Genomic DNA, 26,861 nt, shown 5'->3' with positions numbered 1-26,861 from the left:
CGGAAATGATTTGTTTTTCACATTTTTTAATCAGGGTTAAATTGGATTACAAAAAAATTGGGGGTGGCAGGTACAATTTAGGTGGTGGCAAGTTAATTTCTCCCGAAAAATCCTTTGAATTTTAAAATAAGGGTTAATTCAAAGATGCATCTGCAAACACACCCTAAAACACATACGGAGATGCATCTCTGAATTAAATTTTAACATAATGAGAAATGCTCACTCATTTGCGCCTATTTTATAGAAAAACGGCACACTCATTTGCGCCTATTTTATAGAAAAACGGTACGTCTGTTGTTACTACATTTAGTGAATTTAAGCCCTTGCTAGTCTATCATTCAGATATTATCTTTTAACAGTTAAGTTTCTCCAAATTGCCAGATTTTCAACTTACAAACATGGTGATAGTCTATCATTTAGATACTTGCTTTATTGGACAATAATCTATCCAAATCAAGGTCAAAATAGAACAAGATTATGAATCCAGTCTTGGTAAGAGTTGTAGTCTTTAGTTGCTTTTACAATGCATGAAAACTGAAGCAAATAACTATTCAACCAATTCAGCTAACAATCAATCATCATATTATTTTACAAGAATATCAATCTATAAATTTCTATAAATATCAGTATTTTACAATAACTGCAGCACGGCCAATAAGTCGCGTACTACTTTACATTTTCGGGCCTCTAAAATACATATGATATACAATTCACATGCCAGAAAGGAATTCATGAATCACTAAGGTCTGCAGTATAGCCCTTACTTCATAGCTCAACCGAAAAAGAAAAAGAAAAAAGACAATATGGTGTTACAAAGCTCTCTCTCTCTCCCCCCTATTACTCCTATTTTTTACCTTTTCCTATTGTATTTTCCTCATTTTCTCATGTTTTGTTGGCAATGCTCTTGAAAGAGTGCACAGGCCAAAGGGGAACCCAAAATATTAAATAAGATGTAAGAAAGTCGAAATCAATTTATCCTTGTACTGTTCCTTCTTCCCCACCACTTTTTCTTCATTTTCTCAATTGCACCATCTTCAGTTCCAAGTTTATTTATAATCAACTTTGTTTCACGCAATCTTGCCGTGTAATCCCTTTTCCAAGCTTCAAACATCTGTTTTAACCTTCTAAGTTCTTGATCCGGGTTCAAACTTGCTTCTACTTGACCAGATTTCACCTCAACCAAGAACTTGGCATCATCAGCAAATACTTGACTCCTTTGCTCAAACTCTTCAGCAAGCCGGCTTATTACACTCAAACTAGCACTCGTCGATCTTGTCCCGTTGCTTTCTTGGCGCCTGTGATTACTTCCCCCATCCCAGCTGTAATCACGCTCATCGCTTGCATTATTAACTGATGCATCTGAGTTTCTTTCAGAGTCATCAATAGCAAGGCTCTTCTTAGCAATGGAGAGGCTAGATTGGAGGGATCTCATTTGTTTTTGCCACACTTCTTCCATGGATTGCATCTTTGACTCATACTCAGACCATCTGCTCTCATACTGTTGGATACGTTGGTTAAGGATGTCATTTTCGTCATCTTTCTCTCTCAGGGCAGCTTCAGCCTTAAGTACCCGGCGCTGTAATTCAGCCAGAAAAGATGCCTTGACCAAAATCTCATCTGATTCTTTTGTCTGTTTTAGAGTTAATGTTTGTAAGTATCACGAAGATGAAGTTTCTAAAAGCAGAATATAAGAAATTTCCTATTGTATAAAAGAAACATTTAGATATTAATAAATAGTTTCTGAACTGGGTAAAAAGAATACCTTAATGTCCCCATATTTCAAAAATCCAATATCCCCTGAGCATCTTCTGACCAACCATCCACGAATGACTGCAAAGAGTAGTGCGACTAAAATTATGAAAATTTACCAAAATGTCAATGAAAAGACAGACGTCCACATTAGAACAAATTATATCCATTTTATGCACAATTATCTTGTATTGCACTAACAATATAATTTGAAATGCAAAGAACTTGGTGCGATATCGATGCAATGCAAACTTTTATCCATCTATCATTTTCACATCTAGGTAGGATCTTTAAAAGAAGTCACAAATAAGATCAATTATTATTTTTTGGAAAAAAAAAAGGTGTCTAATTTTTGGGACCCCAATGTGCATTAATACTTCATTTTTCTTCTCGTATCGTACTTGATGATACTCTCTAATACGCTCTGATACCTTGTCAGCATACTTTGATGCAATATGAGAGATCAAATTTTTTAAGAATAAAAAAATCCGGGTACACTTTCGATACACTCCCGACATGCCATTGACACTTCTGACTCATACTCTCCATTACTACTCACATCTGACATACATACTTTATGTTCAGTGCTGATACTCTTGCTCGTTAGTGGCAACAAATGCAATTTATGTCACTGCTTCATTCATTAAGCTAGTAATCCCCATTTTCTCATTTATATATGTTAATTACACAGATGCAATTTATATCACATTTCTTCACCTATATTCAACTTTCATCACTATTCTTGGCCAGTGCAATAATATTTTCATCATATTTTGTGAATTATTGTATTTACTTATATATGTACTTCAACCATATCCTGTATTTTTCAAGTAACAGCATATCATGGTGTCAAGTGCGTATTTTATCTGATGTTCTTATTGTGTTAGCATCATAGTTGTAAGCTCTAATTCAAACATCCAAAATAAATAAACAATGGTGTTATGAATCATGGCATCTACAAAATATAAGCTCTAACCTGATTGTATGAAAATTGCAGCATCTTTAACAGTCCGAACTTTGTTTCTTACAAACACTGCTTTTATCTGCTTCTGTATAATAACAGCTGCTTTATGCCTCTGAAGCAAAGCAGCATATGCCTTTCTTGTTTTCTCTCCCCGAATAACTGCATGCATAGATAATATGTTTCCATTATGTAATACTTACATTAAGACCATCTTAAAGGCTGAAAGAATGAGGCAGAAAAAAGGGAAAATACATGACTGCAAAGTAGAGATTCCTCCTTCAAGTTTCTTGAGAGAATGACGAACTTGGTAACCCCTAAAACAACTTTGAACACGTAAGATGCCATGAAGGGTACGATTTCTAGTATCTTCAAGAACACCAATCTGAAATGTAGTCAAAGCAGCATACATATAAAATAAATAAAAATCATGATGGGAGACCTCTGGTATAGGAAGTCAAAACTTGATATAAATAGAAATATGATTTGGAAATACTAATTTCTTTAAATCCACAATCACTAAATATCTATTTTTTTGTTTAACAATTAAAGCCTAATCATACACGGTAACATTAACAAAATTAATATTAACTTTATCCTATGTTCGAGTGTGCGGCTAATCACCTCGACCAAACGGTATTAAGTCTTTTCACAGTGATATTCAATAAGCTACAAACTATAGCTTTGAACTGAACGCAGGTCTAATATTATTTCACCGCCAAAACACATATACACATAGCATTCTTCATTAGTACCCTTTTTTCATGTTTTATCTCTTACAGGCACCACACTTGGTGGATTACATAATATAATGGTTAAAAAGTACATGAATATAATAAAAAGTTTTGTGGATCAAAGAAAATTATTTGTATTTGTTGGAAATTGAATAGGATTGATGTTCTACTTTCCAAGTAGCTTAGATTCATTTTATAGAAGTAGAATTCGTTCAATGCAACTTAGGATAGCTTGTTAGCTCATATTCAACATTATTTTCTCTGTAAATTTACTGTTACATATATACATCATTCTGCTGAGTGCTTTAGGAAGTCAGAAAAAAACTGTCATAATTTTCATAATATAAGAAATTACCTGCCCTGTTCGGAAAAATAATTTTGTGTAGCCAACTTGATACATCTCAGGCAAAATATTAAATTGATGAAGAATTGAAACTGAAACACTAAGTGGATCCTGAGATGCAGCACTATCAAGGAGAAGAAAGCCATATCTGATTCACCACAACCAATCCAATAAGAAAAAGGTTAGAGTTAGATATAAGAAAACCACCGGGGCAGAGGGGATGGGGTGTAGATGGTGGAAGTAAATGAAAGGATATGAATCATAAGTTACTTTCTGTTATATACCTTCTGGCAAACCTTTGGTGAGACATTCTTGTCGGAAAGCCGGATCTTGATATTCGAACTACTTCCAGCACCCCACAGCATCTCAGCTGTTGCAGTACAAGCCCTTGTTCATATGACTCGGGTGATTGGAGATTGTTGGGTTTAATACAACGAATAAAATGTGGAGTTGTGCTCTCTAAGCGTTGCATCAGTTGGAACAACTGACCCTGCATGCAAATGGAGGAAAAGTTTGATATCGTATCTAGCTTTCATATGACACATGGTTTGATACATTGGAGTTTTTACTTTATACTCTATCTTGCAATACCCCACAAAATATTTTGCATCTCTATTATTTCCTACATCTGATAACCTAAACCAATGTACACACAATATTTATTTGGTTTAAACTGTGACTTTTTATGACTAACTAGTTTGAAACATTTCGGTATAGACCATATCACCGATATGCTAATTAACATTTTGATGAGACAGCCTATTTTCCACAAGTGCAATATTTTTACATAGTTTGATCAAGATAAATAATATCAATGGAATAACAAATTTTAGGATATATACAGAATATAAAGCTGGAAGAATCAAAATTTTAGTTTGCCAAAGTTTTAGACCATTTCATGATACTTGATGTTTTGTACCACCTCATAATGAAACTGAAATACCTTGAATTTCGTTGCAACACTTAGCTTTTGGGAATCTGCCCCACCTGACTTGTGTAAAGGACCATTTACTGGCTTTTCAGACTGTGTAAGCATATGAGATGCAAATATTTGAGGAAGATGACATGTGCATGAGGATAAAAGTTGTATGGAATCCGAGTGCAATAGGTCCCTATTCTTCTCCAGAAACCCAGTTGTATCATAAGTGACCTAAAGAAAGGATCAAAAAGAACTATTAAACAACGGTCAGGTAGGATGAGTAAATTTGAACCAACAAGCCACCCTCTGCTTTGAGAATAAAGATAGTGTTTCGGAGTTATTAAAATATTCAATACGAGATTTCAATTAAAACTCTAGTTCACTATGTTCTGTGAAAATGTCAAACTATTACCTCTCCAGCATAATGACACACAGTAAAGGCTTGGTCTCTTTCTCCTTTGAAACAAGATTTGGAATTTAAATGCTGTTTAAGCTTGTCGGCAAATGTCAAATCTGTGCCATTTGGGAAAGTAGACTCTTCATCTAACAGGGATAATAACCCCAATGGCCTCTGCAAATATGTATCAAAAGTCAAATACAACACTAGAATTTTTAACTTCTAATAATTATGTAAAAGTTTTCACATCTAGGAATATAAGGGTTGTTATCATAACAAACTCTTCCATTTATGTAACTGCATTTAACTGTGTTAGACAGTTAGTTGCAGTTAGTTACAAAGGCTGGGCTATTGTACAGCATGCCTATAGTAAGCTCCCGTGAGCATAATTATTAGAACCTATTATCTTATACGCTCTACTCCTTCAATATTACCAACAATAATTTAAAAGATTAGCCACCACTTTCCCATTGCAACCATTCAATTACAAGCACACTAAAGATTATGCAACAAAGGGTCGGGGGAACAATGAAGTTCTGTACCTTCTCAAAAAGATTAAGGCAGTCTTGATTGTCTTCAAATTCAACTTTAGCCCAGTCAATGCCATCTTGAATATATTCCTGAATACAATAAATCAATAAATACAAGAAAATGTTTGGCTTTCCCAGGTTGGTATTTATTGTATTTATACTATATTCTCTTTTTTAGGATATGAAGATGTTCAATACTTGTTTAGAACCGTCAGTTTATGTGGGATGCATACCTCCTGTTCTAACTTGAATAAGTGACGATTGAAGTGTTGCTGCAATCTTTCATTTGCATAATTTATGCAGAACTGCTCAAAACTGTTTCTCTGCAGAGATATGTAGTAGCATCAAAGAGCCAAAATACTTTAGAATTTAAACAGGAAAAGAATAGTCAGATAAATACAAAGAAAGAATGGGATATGGTTTAGTATAGGCATACATTGAATGATTCAAAGCCGTATATATCTAGAATACTGATTGATCTGCCAGTACGTCTTTTGCCAACAGCAAGTGATTTATTTATTTGATCAACCAACCAATCAAACAGGCATGAATATATAGACTTTGCCAAAGCATCTCTTGCGTCGATTGCCTTTAAGACAAAATAAAATGTTAGATATTGACAATGATTATATCCATCATTATGCTTTCATTTCATTTGGCACTTTACAAAGCGAGTGAGGTCTAACCGCTCTATTCGGTAGTCTAACCACTCTATTCGGTGAGTATAACAACATGATGCACCCATGACCATTCACATTTAAATGTTGCATACAAAGAAGAAAAAGAACACATGACAGTGTTCAATACCGGCTTATTTTATTTTATTTCCTTTTCCTTCTAATATATTCATAAAGGGACACATTACATCCATGTTCCCAAGATACCCCCCTTTAGTAACTAAAAAGTTACACTTTTCCATTCATAATTTCGAGAAATGTAAACTTCTGACACAAAAGTCATTTTACCTGTGATAATGTCAACTTCTGGACAATCTTTTCATTACCAACTTTCATTTTGCGAGTTGATAGAGTCAACTTGAGATTTTCTAGGTCACAGCCAATCAATTTGGCGACGTGTAACAAACCTTTAGAAGTCAGAAAAAGATTCAATTAAAGGAAGGTAATGAATAACTTGAAAAGCTTGAAGGCAAAAAAAATATGAACATTTATACTAAATATTAGGTATTTAATACATCATATCTAACTTATAGTTACAACTATAACAGAGAACCATTTTCCCAGTATTACATGTAAATTACAGCTATCAGATGACAATGAAAACGAGCCACAGTTGCAGCAAAACTCTTAAAAGCTTATGTGAAAGCTCGATAATTGTTTGATAGTTTATGTGAAACACACTCCCTCGAGCAAAATTCTTAAAGGCTTAAGTAAAAGCTCGATATTGTGTGTGATGATGCCATAATGATATAGATTTGTTATATCATTATATATTATGGAACCTACTTTTTACTTATTTTCACACAAGCTTATGGAGATGGTTAGGTGAACAACTTAATTAAGCATTTCTTCAGTGTGGGTTTATCATAAAGCCTGTATGAATATTACACGATTGAAGAGGAAATCATGGTAAACTTCGTATAATCTGTAATTTTAAAAGATTGTTGTACTTGTTTCTTCTTGCCTAACTGAATAAGCTTTTAAGAAATTTGATCTTTGACAATTCACTTCACCATTCAAGCCATGCTTATTGGAACGAGTCCGGGAACGTTATAAAACATTAGACATAAATTTGCATGCAGTACATTGCAACATAAGATCCAGAGTATATGTTAAAACAAGTGTCCCAATAGTAATTAGGACCCCATCACATATAAAAAAAGTACGCATTTAGTAGAGGTTCTGGAAATTTCTTACTTTCATTTTCTACAGCTTGAACATGGTCTTCATTATCAATGACGGTAAATGATATGTTTCCTAACCATAATACTGCAGCAAGCATAGCAAATACTGTTTCTTGGTCCTCTTTACTGATGTGGACAACATCAAGAGCTTCCTGTTAATAGTGAGAAAAAGGTTATTATTTTTGTAAAAGCACCATTTCAAACTCAAACAGTCAATAAAAGCATTGATAAGAACAATAAGTAAAGCCTCTATCTACGAAAGGTAAATCATCTTTTAACGGAAAAAAAATAGTGTACCTTGACTATGCGAAACTCTTCTGCATCGTTAACACCACTAATTGAATAACAATTGCTCAGCTTCAAATATTTATAATCTTCTGCCTTTTGTAGGTTGAGCTTCTCTGCATCAAAAAATCAAACATCAAACAATCAATGAAGAGCAAGTCCAATAAACAAGAACAAAGAACATTAAATGTTAGAGACAAGGGAAATACAAATATACAGAGCTTATGGATTGTATTGTTCCTATTGAAGTTGTGGGATTTTATATTTTAGATCAAATGAGGAGAGAAAATAATAAGAATTTTGAATATTATTGATAATAACTTGATAGTAGCTTGATATAAATAAGTATAAATGTTAGATCTATGAGACAAGTTTTCTTAGAAATCCTTTTTTGCTTAATGCTTACTCTTCTAACCACCATTTCTTCTTGACAAACCAACTAGAAATCTAAGGGCTCCTCAAAAGTCAAATCCTTTCTTTGGACAGCAAAACAGTAGAACTTAGAATTAACACTCATAACTTGTTGCAGACTTGTAAAGTCCATGTATGTCACTATGCCATAATGTTTGTTATTTAAAGCTCCAGGTCTTAACAGTCACTCAGAGCATGGCTATTTCCTTTCTTGAGATCTTTTTGGGTCATTGATGTGCACTTCGTGTATCCCTACAGTGGACTAATGTAGCGTTTTTTTTTTCTGAAGAAGCTCTCATCTGCCTGCTATTTCCATACCATTCTATTTATGCCACAATTATCTGTTAGACTCTCATAAGGTAAGATAGGGGAGAGTTTATTATTGTAGAATTCGATAAGAAAAGGGTCATTTTAGCATTAAGGGAGATAAAAACCCTCGAAATTCTGCGGTATTATCCTATAATTCAAAGGGATTGTCCCTATCACTATCACGCTGAAATGCCATGCAATGGCCTACTCAAACAGTTTGGTATCCCAGACTTCAAGAAAATTACAGGATAGATGCCTACAAGACCTACCAAATATAACCTCTATGAGCATCACAGTATCCTGTTAGTCAGAATCACCACCCAGAAAAGATAATCCTCACACCGTCACAAGTGGAAATAAGGCCTTATTAGCTTTTCTATTTAGCTAAACGCACTCTACCAAGTTCTATTATCAAAAACAATCATTTTTTAATTATATTTTTAATAATGTTTGCAGCATTATAATCAATCCAACTAGTATAGGGAAACACTTGAAAGAAACTTTTTGTCATGCCTTTTTGTGAACAATATAAGAATAATTTTCTGTTTTACAATAAACAAGCAAGCAAGCTGTTTTACTAGTATTCATACAAATATTTCTTGTTATTGGAATCTCCCGACGTCAATGAGGACTTGATGGAAATTCACAATATGCAACAAAATATTAGCAAAAGTGAAATAGTTGGGTACAAGCCTGTAAATACCCCGAAGAGATGGTGGTGCACCAGCGCATAACTGATAAAATATATGATATGACCTTTCTCCTTCATTGCATTGAACAACTCTAGACTGTCCAGATACCAAACAACATTAGTCTCTGCTGATGTAATCTACACAAAACTTGGAATATTAGCTCAGAAGAATGAATAATTACCTTTTCAAGCAAAACTATTGATGCCAGGCCAGTAGCATCAGATGAATTCAGCACATATATGCAAGCATTTAACATCATAATTAGTTGGAAACTTTTAGAGGGAGAAAAGGCACATTAGTTTCAAGTTTCAAGCATTAAACAGCAGAAAACCTACATGTTTGAATATTAGCACCAGAAATTTTTCCAGTTTCACTAAAGTGAATCTCAATGAGCTTTCCCTGTCACACAATCAACCAAATTATGAGAACTTCCATCATTGAAGAATATATTTAATAACAGTTTTAACATAGATAAAAAGAATCAAAACAGGAAACCCATAAATAGTCATTTCAATAACTAATATGATCGGTCAGAAATCTTACAAAACGACTCGAGTTGTCATTTCTCAAAGTTTTTGCATTACCAAAGGCTTCTAGTATTGGATTAGTCTTCAATATCTCATGCTCTATTCCACTTCCACCTCCAAGAGCAGCCAAGTACTGCATTGCTATCTTTGCTGTCTCAGTCTTCCCAGCTCCACTCTCACCACTGAATAAGTAGTAGTTAACTATTATTGTAAGCCCCAAATCAAGCACAAAATAACTCAGGGGAAATAATTAACGGCTCAAATGGTTACTATTATTGTATGCCCCATATTCCTTTTATATGAGGACTAGAATACTAATAAATGGAATGAAAACAATTAACCGCTCAAGTGGTTATTGGTTACTCATTAAAGCTTAAAGCTTAACTCAACAAAAATAACTGACCTGATAATTATAGATTGATTAACTTCATCTGGAAAAAAAAAAACCAATGGTTAAAGTAAGTTTTTGCTTAAAACAAATAAGCTCTACAACTCTATTACTATATGTTCATATGAGGAAATAAAAAGTTACCTCGTATCATTTCTCGGATTGCTGTGTCTGTAATTGCATATACATGTGGGCTTTCAGTTGTCTTACGCTTGTAAGCTTCAATATAGTTGTTACCGTACAAAGGAACTTTCTTGAAAGGATTTATAGCGACCAAAACAGGTCCAGCTTTTGTCTGAATTACACATAGTTACATAGATAAACATTGAGAGTTACGATCAGTTAAAATATTGTGAAAAACTTTGAAGAGACATAAAGCTTACATAAATCATATTTTGATTGTATCTATATTGTAGATCATATAGAACCGAAGGTTCGTTTAAATAACTAAGTTGCATGAGGTCATCCACTCCATCAAGAATATCAGGATTTGCTGGTACCAAACTGTCTTGTTTCACTTTTAAAACCTATAATAAGTCCAAGAGAAGGTGAGACTGCAGTTAACAAAGCTAAAAATGAAAAACGCCGCTCTTGAGAAAAATCATAACTTATGTGTCTTACCTTCCCATCAGGCAATGAAATAACTAATTCTATTCCAGAAGTTGTTATTATTTTTGCCAGCTCCCAATTCCCGTTTGAAAGTTGAAACCAAGACTGAAGTTTCTGAAATAGTTAAAATCAGAAGTTAGGGAAAGACATAATAATTTCAAAATTTAAGTCAATCAAATAATGATTGATAAGTCAAACAAGCTCATCAAATATTTTTCTGGAATTGCTAACAGAGTATTCCTTGCTATGAATCTTTTAGAAAATATGAACCGAAGTAACAGTGGAATAATTTATATTTGCATGGCATTCTCCGGTAAAACATAACATAGAAGCCTAGATCACCTCATGCCAATTTTCAGATTTTTTTTCTCGGGATTTTAAATTGTTTGATAGAAGCCTAGATCACCTAGCGTCAATTATCATTTCTTTTGGCCTATTTTTATCTAAGATGTAGTTTCAATTATCAACAATCATATTGCAGACCGGACACTCAACCAAAATTGGCAACACAGAATATGAACTTTTAAGTTTCAACCAATATGATTCTGTCTGAGGCCTTCTTATAATCTTATAATTGTTTCTTAATCTTAGATACTTGTACATATGAGATATTTAAGTCTGTACTCTGTCTTAACAATCTCTTGTTAAACAAACTAACTTCAAATTTCAATAAGATGTGAAGTTCTTCTATTAGTGGTAGACAACACGTAAGTCATGAGTATTGTGAAGCTCCGGGGTGTATTTTCGATAGATCATATGAAAATTAATGACAATATAATTAAGCTACAATAAACACAAGATTTAAAATATGAGCTTTAAACTTTCAGAATAAATAATTGAAATTTGAAGCTAAAAATACCTTCTTTGAAACATAAGGTGTTGTATCACTCCACCTCGATTCTCTAGAGGATGCTGAAATTGATTGGAAGGGAAGAGGAGCAGATTCCAAGTCTTCATCTGCAACCTTTCCACTATATGCTATGTCCTCATTGAAAAGACCCATGCCACCAGTACTGACTTCAACTTCTTCAGAAATAGCATTGTTTTCAGGACTACTTGATCCAACCAAACCACTACTCCTCAATTTAGCGTCTCCCCGGCTTTCCATAACATCACGAGTCAGATTCCCATTAACCCTAAAACCAGGAGGCAATGATTTGATAGGCTGGAGAGTTCGAACAGCCTTGGATCCAATAGACATTTTTCCTTAAATAGCTCTGCCACAACACAACTAAAAATCATTACCAACAAAAGAAATACTTAAAAAACAACAAAAGGATCCCCTCTTCAACCAAAAGTTCCTATCCAACTTTTTAACTTGGTCCCATAGAATGAATTAATCAGTTAAACATAATGGAGGGGACCATATAGAGGTCCATAGCTCAAGATACAAACTCTGCAATCTAGTGAATCTAGTGGTGCTCTCCTCTCTTAAAAAGTTTCTATTAACAAGTGCAACTCCAACCACATCGCAATTCCTAGCCTGTAAAAACTCAATAAGACAAAGCCACTCTCACTCTCACTTCCACTGAAGTATCTAATCTCATGGGACCAATCCCAAACAGCAACACCTTCAAGTTAACCAAACATAAAGCCTCTCCGATAGTCCGATCTAACATGAAACTAAACATAAACATAAACACCATTCTACAATGAAATCATCAACAAACTTCAAACCAAATAGAAAAGAATTCCACAAATAGATCCTCCGATTTCCCTAAACATCTATTACTGAAAAAGGAAAAGAAATTCAAAATGCGTTACTTCAATCATCCACAACCCTAAACCAGCTAAACAAACAAGAAAACACAAAATCAAATTCAATTCAGTTCACGTATTATACTTCAACATCACAATTCTCATTCTCATTTCACAATCACATCATCTACTACTAATAAGAAACAAAATGAAGCTTAAAAAAAATAACCTAGATTCTCCGATTGAAGACGAACTCGATCGATGAAGTTCAGAGAATCCAATACATGATCAAGATGAAGTAGTAAAGCAGATGATGAATCGCAATCACTCTGATCAAACAGCAGAAAGAAGCGAAACAGAGCAGTGGTGGTGATGGTGATGTAGCGGAATGGAGAAGAAGTGAGTGAGAGCAATCAAAGAAAATGGAAAAGAAAGTTTCTGACAAAAAGGATTTTTGGTTTCCGAGAAAGTTGAAGTTTGAGAGAGAAAAAAATGAAAACTATTTGCCAACTATCCACGCTGTGTAGAGAAGAACCAGCTTTTTTGCTTTTCTTTTAACTGTTGTTTTCTTTTTAAATACTAATAATTAATAATTATTTAACATAATCATATTCTAATAAACTGTTATAAAATTTAATATAGCGGGAAAATAATAAATTTATATACTATGTTTTTAACTTATAGTACTATACACTAATAGAAAATATTTAATCGATTTCCTGACAATAAGCATGTGGTTAAAATTTGAGTGACTTAAGTTTTACAACTAATCGGAACATGCGTGTTGTCGTTGTCCTTTTAATAATTAGTGAATAAATGATGTTGATGTGTTTTTTTTTTTTACACAAAAATGATGTTGATGTGTTAAAAACAAAATAAAAGTAAATTATGAGGTTGATATTTTAAATTTTAAAATGAATTTTTTTTTTACTATTAGCTTTTAATTATTTTAAATTATATGCATTTGTCTATCATTTTAGTCTATTTTATAAATTTAAACTAGTGGTAAGAAACAAAGATTTATTTAAGTAGATTTGTTGTACCAAAAAAAACATAGTGTCTAGTAGTATGTTTGAATCAAGTAATATTAATTAATTAAAAGATTACAATTATTATTATTATTGAAAATTAAAATGATTATTTATTCTAGGGCAAAAAAAATTTTAAAAAAATAATTATTCATTATTTATTAGATTGATAGAACTATACACTATATTCTTTTAGACGAATTATAAATTTACAGACACAATTATAAAATTTAAGTTTTCAATCCTCATATTTTATATTATAATTTTTATTGGATTATGGTGTAAAAATATATTTTATATTTTATTTGATTTTAAATCAATTTTTTTGAAGTATTTTTCATTAAATTATTTAGACTTTGATGTAAAAAAAATTACTCCAAAGTAAAAGTTAATTTGGTATAAATAGTTTTTTTAAGTTATTGTAATCCAACAAAAAAATTAACAATATTTAATATACACAAATTACAATTATTCTTTTTTATGAAAAAGAGAATTTAAGAGGAAAAAAATTTAATAGTATTACTTTTTTTAAGTAAAGATAATTGTATTAATTTATTATCTTATTGATAAGGATTAGGATATCAAAAATTATTATATGACTCATTGAATATAAATGTGAGTCAATTGAATTAACGGTAAAATTTATGTCAATTTAATTTAGACATATCATTCCATTTTATCCATATATATTATTTTGAAAAACTAAGCAATGGTCAAATATGTTTTTAAGGTCAACAATATTTTAATGCAGTAAACTCTTGTAATATTACCAATGATGATTATTAGGATTGATTTTCCGTAGGTTAGACTAATGTTCAAATCTTTAATGACATTGTTTGAATGGTATTGTTTGAATGATCTTTGTTTTGTAAGTTATGTTAGGATATTAAATTTGTCTAATATACTTTTAAGTACAAATTAATTATTTTTAGTATAATTAATAATTAAAATTTTAAATATTTAAAATTAAATATACAATTCTATCACATATATGCATAAAATTTATTCATTTTAAATAAGTTTTTGGTTCATTCAAATATGCCTAAATTTATTCTTAATCTTTCTAATTTGTTTTTTTAATAATGGTTTTTCTAATTTTTTTTTTTAATTTATTATATACATTAACTTTTATTAATGGTTAGTCTTATTTTTTTAGTCTCTATATCTTTTAGTTTTGAGGTTCAAATCTCGCTAGTTATAAATAGTTTACGGACTTAAATGTATTTTTGATCCCTTTATTATGATTTTTCTATTTTTTTAGTCTCTTTTAAAAAATTCAGCTATTTGGTCTCTCTTTATCATATTTGGTCTCTCTTTATCATATTCTATATTATTTTGGTGGTCCCCTGCATTTGGCCGCCAAATATATGATGTGGCACCCTGAAATTAACCTCACTTTCTAAATAATGTGGGACCTATTTAATGGCGCGGCAAGGTCATTTAGAAAGTTGGACCAATTTCAGGGTGATACATTATATGTTTTATTATCAAGTGCAGCGAGACCACCAAAAAAATACATAATATGATAAAGAGAGACCAAATAGCTAGTTTTTTTTTTTGTTAAAGGGGACTAAAAAATTAGAAAAATCATAATAAGGGGATCAAAAGTGCATTTAAACCTAGTTTATGTGTTGAGTAAATCTATATAATTTAGTCGGATTGGTCCCCATATTAATCAGTCATATGACTAAACAATTTGATTGAGCGCAAACGTGACATTTGTGACAATGATGATTATGTGTCTTTTAAAAAATAAAAAACAAATAATATTTTAAATATTATTATTAATAGAGAAAATTATGCTCATATCTAGGGGTGGCAAAACGAGTCTGGTTCGGGCATGCTTGTTTTGCTTGCCCTTTAGTGCGGGACAAGTCAAAGGTTTAGAATCGCACCCTCTAATGTGTCCGCTCAGTTTTTTTGCGTGTTTTGTTGGCGCGAGCATTAACATAAATTTCTATATCTGTAGGGGTGTAGTAAGGTTTTAAGTCTGCACCCTTAACCATGCTCATTTGCCACCCTTGCTAGTTGTTATTTTCTCTTAAGACCTATTAAAGTTTACTCTTGCCCGAAGACAAACTATTCACCACAACTTTACGGTTCACAATGGTAAGTAACTTACTAACGACTTTTATAAAAAAACATGGCAAAGATGTTAACATGCTATGTCATATGGTAGTTTGTAACTCTTTTATATTAGTTAATTATATATAGTTGAATAGTTCGAACATTAAGTTCATTGCATTAAAAGAAGGTGGTGAAAATTCATAGCCGAAACTCTGATTTCGTCACTAAATTTGTCGCAAAATAAGAATATGCATTAAACTCAAAAAATGGTCGATAACCTGACGCTAAATTTGTCTCTTAACATGTCTCTAACTCAATCACACCATTTTTGTAATTTTTTCATCCATACATTATGAATACCTTGACATTAAGGAGACCAATATTCTAAGCATTGAGTATATGTTTCAATCCTTCAATACATTTCATTGGAATTAAAATCTTTACATGTTTTAGAGATGGGTACCATTTTATCCTTTTATCAACTATAGACTTCCTCCTCTTATCCAAAAATAAGAGTACCATTTATAAGAAGAGACTAACAATAATTAGAATTTAAAGTTCCCTTACATTCCAAACTTCTGGATTACTAGGAGTATTCTAATTATTTGATTTGATTTCTCTTGAATATATTAGACTGACAACAATTGATAAAGAAAATAATGTTTGCTTAGCCCTTTTAGAGACAAAAGTATAACCACTATAGAATTTTGAATAAATAAATAGAGACAAAATTATGACCACTATAGAATTATGAATAAATAAATACCGCAACAAACATTAATCTAACCAAGGTTAAACTATAAGGTAGACCATTAAAGGAGAATGAGAATTCGTTGGCTAAGATTGAAAACAATTTGGATGATGCCATGACTCTCTAATACTTCAACGACGACAGTGATAAAGTTGGAAGCCTCCTTAGAAAAGGATAAAAAATCTTGTTCCAAGGAGCTGCAAGCCTATAAGGATTATGATTGAATTTATTTTGTTGTTTAATCATATATTTTTGCTTTTGCTGTTGGTTGTGGTGTTTGCTCCAACTTGTTGCAATCATTAGCTTATATGAATGTTAATTATTTTCCTTTGTCTTTATGAGTGGATTTACTTTCTCATTCTTGTGCGCATAATTTTGTTTTATCGCTTACCTTCATGAATGAGTTTATTTCACCATTGTGCAACCTTAATGATTTATTTTATCATTGTGCATCTTTAGTGATTTTATTTCATCATTATCTTGATGTCTCTAGGGATCATGCTCGGACAAGGGGTTGATCCTCTTCCCCACCCCACATGAAAACTCTATTCAAGGTTGACGTACACAGGGATTTGCCGCTTGCACTCTAGAGTGACTAGCTCTAAAGAGGGGGTTTTCTTGCTTATTTGTGTTAGCATACTACTATACTCCTCTTTCCCTTAAAAAGGAAACTCCGACAGACAAAATAGTGAAAAGTCATTTCATTATTCATTTCAATGTCATTACATTTTTGTAAAGTTTCAGCTTTCCCATTATTATTTAAACTAGGTATGACTTAACTGAAGTATCATTTTAACTTGGTGGCGCTCTAGGTCCTGGGGATAACTTCCGCATTTAAAGTCCTGATGGCATAGGCTTTGCTTCTTGTGTTAACCTGAATTAGATATGGTTCTTTCCATTAGGAAGTAAACTTACCATCTCTAATGTTTTCCCTCCTACTTTAGCCCTTCGCAACACAAGATCGTCGCGTTGGAAATGCTGGGGGTATAACTTTCTTGTTGTAATTGATGGCTGCAACTTGCTGAAGGATAGAAAAACACTTAGAAAGGGGGGGATTGAATAAGTGTGACTTTAAATCTTGGACGATAAAAATAAATTGCACAATTATTTTTATCCTGGTTCGCTGTTAACGAAGCTACTCCAGTCCACCCCCGCAGAGATGATTTACCTCAACTGAGGATTTAATCCACTAATCGCACGGATTACAATGGTTTTCCACTTAGTCCGCAACTAAGTCTTCCAGAGTCTTCTGATCACAACCTGATCACTCCAGGAACAACTGCTTAGATACCCTCTAAGACTTTTCTAGAGTCTACTGATCAACACGATCACTCTAGGCTTAGTTCACTCCTAAGACTTCCCTAGAGTATTCTGATCAACACGATCACTCTAGTTACAAACTGCTCAGCCAACTGCTAAGACTTCCTAGAGTATACTGATCACACGATCACTCTAGTTCCTTACAACTTAATGTAATCTATTCAAGAGTTTACAAATGCTTCTTAAAAGCTATAATCACAACTGTGATATTTCTCTTAACGTTTAAGCTTAATCTCACTAAAATATTACAACAGCAATGTAGTGAGCTTTGATGAAGATGAAGATTCTGAGTTTAGATTTGAACAGCGTTTCAGCAAGTTTGATATAAGTTGTTTTGGTGCAGAATCGTTAACCTTGCTTCTCATCAGAACTTCATATTTATAGGCGTTGAGAAGATGACCGTTGAAGTGCATTTAATGCTTTGCGTGTTCCGTACAGCATCGCATTTAATGTTATACGCTTTTGTCAACTACCTCGAGCCTTGTTCACGCTGTGTCTACTGACGTTGCCTTTAGTAGCTTTAACGTTCCTTTTGTCAGTCAGCGTAGTCTGCCACGTGTACTTCCTTCTGATCTGATGTTTGTGAATATAACGTTTGAATATCATCAGAGTCAAACAGCTTGGTGCATAGCATCTTCTGATCTTCTGACCTTGAAGTGCTTCTGAGCGTGATACCATCTTCTGATCTTCAGTGCTTCTGATCTCATGTTCTTCTGATGCTTCCATAGACCCATGTTCTGATTCTGCTTCGACCATCTTCTGATGTCTTGCCAGACCATGTTCTGATGTTGCATGCTGAACCATTTGAGACACAACTTCTGAGCGCTGAATTATGCGTACTCTTTATATATTTCCTGAAAGGGAAATTGCATTGGATTAGAGTACCATATTATCTTAAGCAAAATTCATATTATTGTTATCATCAAAACTAAGATAATTGATAAGAACAAATCTTGTTCTAACAATCTCCCCCTTTTTGATGATGACAAAAACATATATAAATGATATGAATTTGCGATCAGAAAGAGTAGACGGCAAAAGACAAATTACACAGCTATAGCGTAAGCATATGAATATGTCTCCCCCTGAGATTAACAATCTCCCCCTGAGATAAATAATCTCCCCCTGAAATAAATACTCGAAGAACTTTGATAAAAGACTTCCCTGATTATTTCGGTAGAGACGATCATATAAGCTTCTGCCTTCAGAGAATTCATAGCTTCTGACTTCTGCTTCCATTGGACAGCTTCAGAACTTGAATTTCTTTGATCTTCAGAACATTCACAGCTTCTGACTTCTGCTTCCATTCAGGACAGCTTCAGAACTTGAATTTCTGGATCTTTTAGAACATTCACATCTTCTGATTTCTGCTTCCCTCGGATAGCTTCAGAACTTTGAATGTCTACCAATCATCACTTCATGCTAGATTTGTATCAGAACATTGTTGAATGTACCAGAGCATCATCAGAGCATCTCTACATCCTGAAATGTTACAGAACAAAAACTAAACGACAAAAGTCAGCATGAACGAGTTAGAACATAAAATGTATGTTTGAACACATTATATGTATCAGAGCCATATAGGCTGAAATAATGTATCAGAGCAAATAATGTATCAGATCCATAACATTATATGTATCAGAGCAAATAGAATTTTGTCAGAACAGGATAGACAATGATATTCAAATTCTATTATCAGTGCTTCTGATTCATTCTTCTTTCTTGCTTCTGATCTCTGAAGCTTGACAGCACTCAGCTTGCTTCAGTTTCCAAGAGCTTATTCCTTTTACAGAATAACGCTTCTTATGGTTTTGCTTCTAGTGTTTGCTTCTGAAGATTCACTTCACTTCTGTACCTGCAAAACACTTAAACCATATAGAACTTGCAGTTCTTGTTAGTGAATGTGTGGGAGCCTTACCCAGTAACTGATAGATTTAATCAAATCATTTATCATTTATCTTCTCCCCTTTTTGTCATAACATCAAAAAGAATATTAAAAAAAGATTCAGATGTATAAAACAGAACACATGGAGGAAGAAGTTGATTTCATTGAAGTTTCAAACAGCAGATCAGATACACAAAGACAGATGCAACAAGAAGAAAGAGACAACGCAGACTCAATCTAAGATGGCCCTAGTCTTGACAAGATCTTGGTCAGCATCTCTTGAACCATATTGTTGTGTCCTTCTTGCCTCACCATGAAAGCACTATACTGATCATTGAGTGAGCTTTGCTCATCCTGTCTCTTCTGAATTTCTTCTAGAGTCCTTTCAAGACGAGAAGATTCACCAGAAGAAGCTTCACCGCTTTCAACCACAGGAATGGCATGTTGATCTGCAGCTTCCATAGAAGTATCATTTGCTATGGTCGGTGTCCCTTCAACTGCACGCGCGCTTATCCATGAATAGTAACGACAGGTTTACCATCCCGAGATAAAACGTAACAGCTGTTTTGCTTTAAAAGAGGTTCTGAATCAACTTAGACAATGAAACGTTAGTAATAACCGAATCATAATTTCTAAAAGAATTTTAATCAGAACTTCTGACAAAAAAAAAAAATGTTCCTCATTCATTTCAGAAGATACTCATACATGAGAACTTCTCATCTTCTCATTCTGGGCATAAATCCATACTGATGTTCTTCAGAATGAACTTAAACCTATCTTCAGCCAGGGGTTTTGTAAAGATATCAGCCCATTGATGGTCTGTATCAACAAAGTTTAAAGATATAACACCCTTCTGAACATAGTCCCTTATGAAATGATGTTTAATCTCAATATGTTTAGCTTTTGAATGAAGAATAGGATTCTTAGATAAACATATAGCAGAAGTATTATCACAGAATATAGGAATGTTACTCTCAAATATCTGATAATCTTCTAACTGATTCTTCATCCAGAGCATCTGTGTACTACAACCAGCAGCCGCGACATATTCTGCTTCTGTGGTTGATAGAGCAATAGTTGTTTGCTTCTTGCTGTACCAGGAGATCAAATGACTTCCAAGAAATTGGCAACTTCCTGAAGTACTTTTTCTTTCAATTCTGTCTCCAGCATAATCAGCATCACAGAATCCTACTAAGTTGTATTCTTTAGATTTTCTGTAAACTAAACCAACATTAGTAGTACCTTTCAGATACCTTAGAATTCTCTTAACAGCAGTTAAATGAGATTCTCTAGGATCTGATTGGAATCTAGCACACAAACAAACACTGAACAGAATGTCAGGTCTAGAAGCAGTCAAATATAGAAGAGATCCAATCATACCTCTGTATAACTTCTGATCTACCTTCTTACTTACCTCATCCTTACCTAGGATGCATGTTGGATGCATAGGAGTTTTGGCTTCTTTGCAGTCCAGAAGATTAAACTTCTTCAGAAGTTCCTTCACAAACTTGGTTTGGTGAACATATGTCCCTTCTGATGTTTGATTTATTTGTATTCCAAGGAAATACTTGAGTTCTCCCATCATGCTCATTTCAAACTCAGCCTGCATAGACTTAGCAAACTCCTTTCCAAGTGTAGCATTAGATGTTCCAAAAATAATATCATCTACATATATTTGACAAATTAAAATATCCTTTTCAAAGGTTTTACAAAAGAGAGTAGTGTCCACTTTTCCTCTAGTGAAACCATTATCTAGAAGGAAAGAACTTAAGCGTTCATACCAAGCTCTGGGAGCCTGTTTCAATCCATACAATGATTTCTTAAGTTTAAAAACATGATTCGGAGACATAGAGTCTTCAAAACCAGGAGGTTGATGGACATAAACTTCTTCATCTATATAACCATTTAAGAAGGCACTCTTAACATCCATCTGATAGAGAGTGATGTTATGTTGAGTGGCAAAAGAAATTAATAGACGAATAGATTCTAACCTGGCCACTGGTGCAAAGGTTTCTGTATAATCAATCCCTTCTTGCTGACTATAACCCTGAGCCACCAGTCTGGCTTTGTTCCTTACCACTTCACCTTTCTCACTGAGCTTGTTTCTGAAGACCCATTTTGTACCAATTATATTGAATCCATCTGGTCTAGGAACAAGATCCCAAACATCATTCCTTGTAAACTGATTCAGTTCTTCTTGCATAGCAATTATCCAGTCTGGATCTTCTAGAGCATGATCAACAGAAGTTGGCTCGATCAAAGATACAAGACCTAATTGACAGTCTGCATTGTTCTTAAGGAATGCTCTTGTTCTGATTGGATCATCCTTCTTTCCAAGAATGACATCTTCTGAATGACCAGAGATGAGTCTAGATGATCTTCTGACAGATGGTTCTTCAGAAATACTTAGATCCTCCAGAGAAGCTGATACTTGATCTTCAGATTCTTTGCTTCTGAGAAGCTCTGCTTCTGATGCGTTGCTTCTTGGCTCAACAACTTCTGATATGTCAATATCATAACCTGCAAAATTATCAAACTGCTTTGGTTTTTCAGAACCAAGCTTATCATCAAACCTGATATTGATTGATTCTTCTACAACCAATGTTTCAGTATTGTATACTCTGTAGCCTTTTGAGCGTTCAGAATATCCAAGAAGGAAACACTTTTGAGCTTTGGAATCAAACTTACCAAGATGATCTTTAGTGTTCAGAATAAAGCATACACATCCAAAAGGATGGAAATATGAAATGTTGGGCTTTCTATTCTTCCACAATTCATAGGGAGTCTTATTTAGAATAGGTCTGATAGAGATTCTATTCTGAATATAGCATGCAGTGTTTATTGCTTCTTCCCAGAAATGCTTAGCCATATTGGTTTCATTGATCATGGTTCTGGCCATTTCTTGCAGAGTCCTATTCTTTCGTTCTACAACCCCATTTTGCTGTGGAGTTCTAGGACAAGAGAAATCATGGGCAATACCATTTTCTTTGAAGAACTCTTCAAAGGATCTGTTCTCAAATTCACCACCATGATCACTTCTGACCTTTATGATTTTACACTCTTTTTCAGACTGAATCTGAATGCAGAAATCAAAGAACACTGAATGAGTCTCATCCTTGTGTTTCAAGAATTTTACCCATGTCCAGCGACTATAATCATCTACGATGACTAATCCATATTTCTTTCCTCTGACAGATGCTGTTTTGACTGGTCCAAACAGATCAATGTGCAAGAGTTCTAATGGTCTTGAGGTAGAAACAACATTCTTAGACTTGAATGCAGGTTTGGAGAACTTGCCCTTCTGACATGCTTCACAAAGAGCATCTGATTTGAATTTCAGATTAGGGAGTCCTCTAACAAGATTCAGTTTGTTAATCTGAGAGATCTTTCTCAAACTAGCATGACCTAATCTCCTGTGCCAGACCCACTGCTCTTCAGAAACAGACATAAGACAAGTCACCTTCTGACTCATAAGATCTTGCAGATCTGTCTTATAAATGTTGTTCTTCCTCTTGCCTGTAAATAGGATTGAGCCATCCTTCTGATTTACAGCCTTGCAAGACTCTTGATTAAAGATTATATCATAACCATTGTCACTTAATTGACTGATAGATAAGAGGTTATGAGTTAATCCTTCTACAAGAAGTACATTAGAAATGGAAGGAGAGTTACCAGACTTTATAGTTCCAGAGCCAATTATCTTGCCCTTCTGATCTCCTCCAAACTTGACTTCTCCTCCAGACTTAAGCACCAGGTCTTGGAACATAGACCTTCTTCCTGTCATGTGTCGTGAGCATCCAGAGTCCAGGTACCATGACATGTTGTGCTTTGTCCTTCTTGCAGCCAAGGATATCTGCAATAGGAATAATCTTATCCTTAGGTACCCACATTTTCTTGGGTCCTTTCTTGTTAGATTTTCTCAAGTTCTGATTGAACTTGGGTTTGACATTATAAGCAATCGGAGGAACAGCATGATAATTTTTAATATGAGTTTCATGATATTTCCTAGGTTGTGTCACATGCTTCTTGGTGTGTGTTATGTGAAAACTTTGTGCATGTGAAGTGTGCCTAATATCATGAGAGTGGCCATACTTGAACTGATCATACAATGGCTTGTATGTAATTTTCATTTCATCAACAGGTTCAAGTTTGTATGGGGTTTCACCCTCATAACCAATGCCAACTCTTTTGTTTCCAGATACGGCATATATCATAGAAGCTAGCTGACTTCTGCCAATACTTCTAGATAAGAACTTCCTGAAACTTAAATCATATTCTTTCAGAATATGGTTTAGACTAGGAGTGGATTTTTCTGAATTAGAAGGAGATCCAACATTATTGGATAATTTTAAAAGTTTTTCTTTTAATTCAGAATTCTCCAACTCAAGCTTTTTTGTTTCAAATTCAAATTGCTTTTTCAGCTTTTTGTATTTGAGACTAATCTGAGACTTGAGTTCCAGAAGTTCAGTTAGACCGGAAACTAACTCATCTCTAGTAAGTTCAGAAAATACCTCTTCAGAATCTGATTCTGATGTAGATTCTGATCCGTCATCTTCTGTCGCCATCAGCGCACAGTTGGCCTGCTCATCTTCTGAATCATCTTCTGACTCATCCCAGGTTGCCATAAGACCTTTCTTCTTATGAAACTTTTTCTTGGGACTTTCCTTCTGAAGATTTGGACATTCATTCTTGTAGTGTCCAGGCTCATTGCATTCATAGCACATGACCTTCTTCTTGTCAAATCTTCTTTCATCAGAAGATTCTCCACGTTCAAATTTCCTTGAACTTCTGAAGCCTCTGAACTTCCTTTGCTTGGTCTTCCAGAGTTGATTTAGCCTTCTGGAAATCATGGACAGTTCATCTTCTTCTTCAAATTCTGATTCTTCAGGATCTTCTTCTCTAGCCTGAAAAGCGTTAGTGCATTTCTTGATATTAGATTTTAATGCAATAGATTTACCTTTCTTTTGAGGCTCATTTGCATCCAGCTCAATCTCATGGCTTCTCAAGGCACTGATCAGCTCTTCCAGAGAAACTTCATTCAGATTCTTTGCAATCTTGAATGCAGTCACCATAGGACCCCATCTTCTGGGTAAGCTTCTGATGATCTTCTTTACATGATCAGCCTTGGTGTATCCTTTGTCAAGAACTCTCAATCCAGCAGTCAGAGTTTGAAATCTCGAAAACATCTTTTCAATGTCTTCATCATCCTCCATCTTGAAGGCTTCATACTTCTGGATTAAGGCTAGAGCTTTAGTCTCCTTGACTTGAGCATTTCCTTCATGAGTCATTTTCAAGGACTCATATATATCATAGGCTGTTTCCCTGTTAGATATCTTCTCATACTCAGCATGAGAGATAGCATTCAGCAAAACAGTTCTGCATTTATGATGATTCCTGAAAAGCTTCTTCTGATCATCATTCATTTCCTGCCTTGACAGCTTTACGCCACTGGCATTTACTGGATGTTTGTAACCATCCATCAGAAGATCCCATAGATCACCATCTAGACCCAGAAAGTAACTTTCCAGTTTATCTTTCCAGTATTCAAAGTTTTCACCGTCAAATACCGGCGGTCTAGTATAACCATTGTTACCGTTGTATTGCTCAGCAGAGCCAGATGTAGATGCAGGTGTAGGTGTAGATTTTTCACTTTCATCAACCATCTTTTACTGAAGCGTTTTTCTCTTCCTGAATCTTTTCTAAACACGGTTAAGTGCTTGCACCTTAGAACCGGCGCTCTGATGCCAATTGAAGGATAGAAAAACACTTAGAAAGGGGGGGATTGAATAAGTGTGACTTTAAATCTTGGACGATAAAAATAAATTGCACAATTATTTTTATCCTGGTTCGCTGTTAACGAAGCTACTCCAGTCCACCCCCGCAGAGATGATTTACCTCAACTGAGGATTTAATCCACTAATCGCACGGATTACAATGGTTTTCCACTTAGTCCGCAACTAAGTCTTCCAGAGTCTTCTGATCACAACCTGATCACTCCAGGAACAACTGCTTAGATACCCTCTAAGACTTTTCTAGAGTCTACTGATCAACACGATCACTCTAGGCTTAGTTCACTCCTAAGACTTCCCTAGAGTATTCTGATCAACACGATCACTCTAGTTACAAACTGCTCAGCCAACTGCTAAGACTTCCTAGAGTATACTGATCACACGATCACTCTAGTTCCTTACAACTTAATGTAATCTATTCAAGAGTTTACAAATGCTTCTTAAAAGCTATAATCACAACTGTGATATTTCTCTTAACGTTTAAGCTTAATCTCACTAAAATATTACAACAGCAATGTAGTGAGCTTTGATGAAGATGAAGATTCTGAGTTTAGATTTGAACAGCGTTTCAGCAAGTTTGATATAAGTTGTTTTGGTGCAGAATCGTTAACCTTGCTTCTCATCAGAACTTCATATTTATTGGCGTTGAGAAGATGACCGTTGAAGTGCATTTAATGCTTTGCGTGTTCCGTACAGCATCACATTTAATGTTATACGCTTTTGTCAACTACCTCGAGCCTTGTTCACGCTGTGTCTACTGACGTTGCCTTTAGTAGCTTTAACGTTCCTTTTGTCAGTCAGCGTAGTCTGCCACGTGTACTTCCTTCTGATCTGATGTTTGTGAATATAACGTTTGAATATCATCAGAGTCAAACAGCTTGGTGCATAGCATCTTCTGATCTTCTGACCTTGAAGTGCTTCTGAGCGTGATACCATCTTCTGATCTTCAGTGCTTCTGATCTCATGTTCTTCTGATGCTTCCATAGACCCATGTTCTGATTCTGCTTCGACCATCTTCTGATGTCTTGCCAGACCATGTTCTGATGTTGCATGCTGAACCATTTGAGACACAACTTCTGAGCGCTGAATTATGCGTACTCTTTATATATTTCCTGAAAGGGAAATTGCATTGGATTAGAGTACCATATTATCTTAAGCAAAATTCATATTATTGTTATCATCAAAACTAAGATAATTGATAAGAACAAATCTTGTTCTAACACTTGCTTCACGGTGGAATTTGTGAGTGCGGAAAAATATCATTTTTATTCTAAGATATCTAGCTCTTCCATGAATGTTTTCATGTTGTTTTCCTCTGGTAGAGGGTGAGTTGTACTCCAACTGAGCTCCCCTATTTCAATGGGATGATAAATTCAATCATGTAAGTAATCATAAATGGATTTTAGTCGGTCCTATAATGAGGTGTAGTTCAACATTCCTATAGGACATGTGAGAGCTCCACTACCCAAAACTCATTGGATCCCTAAATTCTTCTATTCAATCCTTTAAGTAGAACTCAGTTGGCGCCCCCATCTTTCCTGTTCGTCTAAGGGTTCTCTAATGATGCAAAGTGATGTATCATTTTTAAGCCTTCGAAGAGTTTTTTCA

General features: G+C 34.3%; 1 protein-coding gene across 1 annotated transcript; it reads right to left on the bottom strand.

Annotated features, from left to right (window-relative positions):
• Window positions 1-535: 535 nt before the first annotated feature.
• Window positions 536-12,955, bottom strand: LOC131595730 (myosin-1-like). The gene is made up of 24 exons (XM_058868186.1): window positions 12,643-12,955; window positions 11,575-11,932; window positions 10,728-10,829; window positions 10,490-10,633; window positions 10,251-10,401; window positions 10,122-10,149; window positions 9,735-9,900; window positions 9,527-9,590; window positions 9,373-9,386; window positions 9,203-9,287; window positions 7,792-7,895; window positions 7,508-7,646; window positions 6,599-6,717; window positions 6,070-6,222; window positions 5,867-5,956; window positions 5,646-5,723; window positions 5,119-5,277; window positions 4,731-4,937; window positions 4,072-4,277; window positions 3,800-3,935; window positions 2,966-3,095; window positions 2,726-2,872; window positions 1,763-1,830; window positions 536-1,630 (listed from the first exon to the last, which is right to left on the bottom strand). Exons 2-24 carry the CDS (start codon window positions 11,914-11,916, stop codon window positions 968-970), a joined length of 3,495 nt encoding a protein of 1,164 aa, XP_058724169.1. The 5' UTR covers window positions 11,917-11,932; window positions 12,643-12,955; the 3' UTR covers window positions 536-967.
• Between the last annotated feature and the right edge of the window lie 13,906 nt (window positions 12,956-26,861).

This window comes from Vicia villosa, linkage group LG4 (assembly GCF_029867415.1).
Source record: "Vicia villosa cultivar HV-30 ecotype Madison, WI linkage group LG4, Vvil1.0, whole genome shotgun sequence".
Lineage (NCBI taxonomy): Eukaryota > Viridiplantae > Streptophyta > Magnoliopsida > Fabales > Fabaceae > Vicia > Vicia villosa.
This window is presented reverse-complemented; position numbering and strand designations above follow the sequence as displayed.